The sequence below is a fragment of the Propithecus coquereli genome, unplaced genomic scaffold, assembly GCF_000956105.1.
Source record: "Propithecus coquereli isolate 6110/MARCELLA unplaced genomic scaffold, Pcoq_1.0 Scaffold44, whole genome shotgun sequence".
Classification (NCBI taxonomy): Eukaryota; Metazoa; Chordata; class Mammalia; order Primates; family Indriidae; genus Propithecus; species Propithecus coquereli.
In genome coordinates, this window is record NW_012150174.1 from 10,991,291 (window position 1) to 10,996,036 (window position 4,746).

General features: G+C 33.8%; 1 protein-coding gene across 1 annotated transcript in view; it reads left to right on the forward strand.

Moving 5' to 3' along the window:
- Positions 1-4,746, forward strand: part of STK33 (serine/threonine kinase 33) — a 70,679-nt gene that overhangs the window by 15,975 nt on the left and 49,958 nt on the right. Inside the window, exons 5-6 of the mRNA XM_012654187.1 lie at positions 1,769-1,857; positions 3,691-3,775. Of these exons, the coding sequence (XP_012509641.1) occupies positions 1,769-1,857; positions 3,691-3,775 (174 nt within the window). The remainder of the gene's footprint in view (positions 1-1,768; positions 1,858-3,690; positions 3,776-4,746) is intronic.

Here is a 4,746-nt window from a genome sequence, read left to right on the forward strand (position 1 = left end):
CTGCTGCTGCCCATCAAATCTCTCCCACTATCAAAACCCACGACTAGAGTGCTGTATTTGTTACAGTTGATGAACCTGCATTGACACATCACTGTAGTTTGCATTAGGATTCACTCTTGGTGTTGTACACTCTATGGGTTTTGACAAATCTATAATGACGTTTATCCACCATTATACTATTATCCAGAGTAGTTTCACAGTACTTTAAAAATATTCTGATTATTCTAACTGCTTTATTGGTATTACTGCTGCTGCTTTTCCTCAGGCTCCTCTCCTTTTTTCCTTCAAGGTTGGTTTGGCTTACATGTGACTTTAGAACCTTCTCATTTTACAGATGAGAAAAAACTTTGTTCCAGAGAGGTGCGGTGGCATGGTTTGGTGTGGCAGAGCTGGTACTGGAACCCAGTGGTTCATTCAGCAGATATTTCCTGAGCATCTACTGCACTGTGATTGGTCCTAGAGTAATAAAAATTAAAAGACAAGGCTCCTGCCCCTCAAAGAATTCAGGCTGGTGGGAGATTGAGTATGGAAAAAATATATAATTGAACATGATAATATCTCTAATGGAAAGCCATATAAAGTGCAAGGGACACAGGAGTATAAGTGCCTCATTTGATTTGGAAAGTCAGGAAAGAATTCACAGAGGCAGCAATATTTGATCTGAAGAATACAAAGTCAGAAAAAAATGGGTAGGCTTTCCAGCTAGAGGGAAAAAATTTGCAAAGGCTTAATATTAGGCTAATGTCAATAATTCCAAACAAAATCTTAACAGCATTTTTCATGAAACTTGATAAGATTATTCTAAAGTGGGTGAGAATAGCCAAGACAACAATGAAAGAAAGAAAAGAACAATGGAGGCAGCAGAGAGACTTGCCTTGCCAAGAATCAAAACATAAAGATATGTTATTTAAAACTGTGTGGTATTTATGTAAGAAGAGATAAGAAGAGCAATAAAAACAATAAAAATTCTGAAAAGAAAGCCTGGGAATTGCTTAAGGGAACTATATATAAATGATTAGGTATAATTTCTAATCCAGGGCTCAACTATATTTTTCTAGCAATTATATCTATAACTTTTTAAGTCTAGGGAAATGATTGCTATGGATATGAACTGAATTAGTTATTTGTAAAGGAAATGTTTGGTACATGATTTTTTGTATGTGTATAAAAATCCTACCTGAGCTCTGACATGTTCAACTGGAGATTTTGTGTCTCAGGGGCTTTGTTTGGTTGGTTTTTATCTTAGCGTATAAAGAGTAGGAAAATTTGTGTTGATGTAGAAAAATACACTGAAATAAGTATAGTTTATATGTATACAGCCAAGTTTCAGTGTGTTAAAATGTTTATGCTGACGGTAACATATGCATAGAAGTAAAGAAGTAATCCTCTATTTGAAGACCTAAGTATGTGGGAAACCTTGCCGGGTTTGTGACTGAGATTATCCTTCTCTTCCTGGAAATACCAAAGCCTGGGTAGGATCTTCCTTCGCACTCACCGGGCCACTCATCTTGAAGAGCAGCCAGTTGGAGCAGCAGGGAAATGGGTAGAGATGCAGGAGTCAGAGGAAATGGCTCCTTATGGTTAGAAATGTGGGGGAAGAGGTTTATAAATGTGCCAGAACAGGGCAGAATTATGCTTTTATCCCTCCTCAAATTTTCCAACAGTGGATATTAATTTGTCAAATATATTCATTTTTTTCTATTTGTGTGCCCTCTAATTATTTTTCCATCATTCATTTCATTTCATTTGTTGTTTATTTTCTTGGTAGATATTGTACATAGAGATCTAAAACTGGAAAACATAATGGTTAAAAGCAGCTTTATTGATGATAACAATGAATTAAACTTAAACATAAAGGTAAGATATTAGAAATGGTGGTACCTATTTTCCTATAAACAGTTTGATAGCAAAATGGCAAAGTACATCTTGTTAGATACATTTTGGTAGCTTTCGAGCAGCCAGAAAATAAGTGGCCTGTGATTAAAAGTAAAAATTTCACAAAAGAGGTTGTAACTGACAAGAATAATTTTACAAGTTAAGTGGTGCTATTGAATGTGTTTTTTTAAAGTACATATTCATTTGGATAGCTCTAAATCATTAGTTAATAGCAAGCAAACAGATGCTCTGAATTCTAATTAATTTCAAAATTATGCCTGGTAATTTGATGTAAATGTGTTACAAATTTAGAAAAAAACACACTTTGGCTGTGCTTTCGATACAAAGTTAATTCTAAAGTCTGTGTTTCTCATTGAAAATTTTCCTAGGTATTAATATTTATGTCCTAGGCACAGTTAATGTACGGAATGTTTATTCTTGAAGATTTTATTCAAATTAAGTGTTTCTTAATATCAAATGATAGGACACATTATTTATTATTTAGCACTTTAGTAGTGGCTGCTTTCAAAATATATGAATGAATTAATTTAGGAATAAAATGTTGTCTGTGAATAACTTGCTCTGTTGCAGAAGTTAAATCCCTATATAAATATAAATAGGTTTAAAAGCATTGTTCGTTTACCCAAGTAAGTGTTCTTGAATAGTCCCATTGTAAACTCCATGAGGGTAGGAATTATGCATATCTTAGTCACCTGGTACCTGTGCTCAATTAATATTTGGTAAATGAAGACATAGATGCTCTCCAAAGAATTAAATTGGATTGTGAAACTTTTTGTATATTTTGTATGTCTGTATAGATTTTCTGTAGAGAAAGATATGTATCATATACTCCAAGTGGGATATTTATGTAAACCCCTGGAGAAATTGATTCTTGATTCTTCTATTTAGAAAAATAGTGATATCACATGTTAATAGGAACATTTTCTTACTCTATAAGCCATTGAAAACTTTTTAGTCGATATTTGTGGACCAAGAGCCTATATTTGGTTATATGATCAATAAATGTGCCTGTTTTTCTGCTTTTAGTCCAAGGGTGTTCCAACTTGGGAGATAATTCCAAGGGTACAAACTGAATATTTAATAACCAAATGTTTAATGACCAAGATTTAGAACTAAGCAGAAAGACTATAGTTGCAGCAGCAGGTCTCCAGTGTATTTGTAGTTAATACTGTGTTGTTGTGGATTTTCCCTGTTAATTTGCTTCTCACAGTTTTTAATAGTGTAGTAATTGTTTTAATTAGTATACTCTAGAAACACAAAGGAAATTATAGTAAAGAAGAGATAGCATTTACCAATTATAAATAATTTTTTGAAAGGGGAATTTCAATGAGCACTGACAAGGATAATAATTTACATTTATAAAAGTGTTTTAAACTGGAACATAACTTGATTATCGGGAAAATAGATAATAAATATACTAAGGCCAGAATGCATTTTACAATGAGATAACTATCTTTAAAAAAACTTCTTTATCTGAAAAAAGTCAAATGCCTTCTTTCAAGATACAACTTCCTATGTTGAACTGGTGAATTTAATTAGAAGGCATGAACAGTCAAATCACGGGTGTTCTCTCAAGCTTTCAGAAAGCAAGCTTCTCTTTACCAAGTTTGTTCTGCATACAGAAGGTGGGTGGGAAGGGAAAAGGAAGGTTCTTATTAATAATACATGTAAAGTCCTCCTACCCTCAAGAACCCCTGAATTTGATGCAAGTGCAAAGTGGTGAAAGTCCTGTCTTCAGAATGGGTGAGCTCTGGGACAGGGAAACAGGTGACTATGCTGAATTTCTTCTCCTAGGTGACCGATTTTGGCTTAGCAGTCAAGAAACAAGGTAGGAGTGAAGCCATGCTGCAGACCACATGTGGGACTCCTATCTACATGGGTAAGTTAGTAGACTTGAAATGATTTTTTATGTGTAAAAAAGTGGAGCAACTAATATGAATTACAATTTGAACAATTTGATTTTGCCATCATAACTTCATGGCTTAATGACTTCATGGCTTTTTTTCTTAGGTCAAATAATTTTAATTGTTTTAGCATTTTACTCATACTCCCTACCTTTAAAGATTTTTGTAATTTTTGTTACTTCTCTAGGCTCTTCTTAAAGTTGTTTATACCTTAGGTAATCATACCCCAAACTCAATTATTGTTTTTGTTTACTAATGCTAAAATCATGTGTGTGTTTTGCTTTTTTGTGTTTTTTATCCAATTTCATTGTCATCAGTTTTTCATGAAGAGTACTGATTAATATATTTTGTAAAGCAACATTTTCTATTTTTCTAAATGTGATTTTTAACAGCTTTATCAAAGTTTAATTTAAGTACCATAAAAGATGTACAATGATTTTTCATACATTCACAGGGTTGTGTAACCATGATCACAATCCAGTTTTAACACTGGATTGTGGAAAGTTCCCTCATGTCCATTTGTGCTCAATCTTGTTCCCATCCCAGCCCCAGGTAGCCACTAATCTCTCTAGATTTGTCTTTTTTTCTCTCTAAATTTGCCCTTTCTTGGGCAGGTTCTCTCTAAATTTGCCTTTTCTGGACATTTCACATAAATGGAATCATACAACATATAGTCTTTTTTGTCTGGCTTACTTTCACTTAGTGTAATGTTTTTGAGATACATTCCTGTTGTAGCAAGTATCTGTCATCTATTCTATGTATTGTTCATACCCAGCCAACTCTGCATTTATTATCTGTTTTTTTCACAGTTTCTACATCTGTATAATAGGAATAATGTCACTCATTTATAAAATTTTTTTCGGAAAAAAAAGCCAGGCATGGTGGCTCATACCTGTAATCCCAGTACTTTGGGAGGCTGAGGCAGGAGGATCACTTGAGGCCAGTA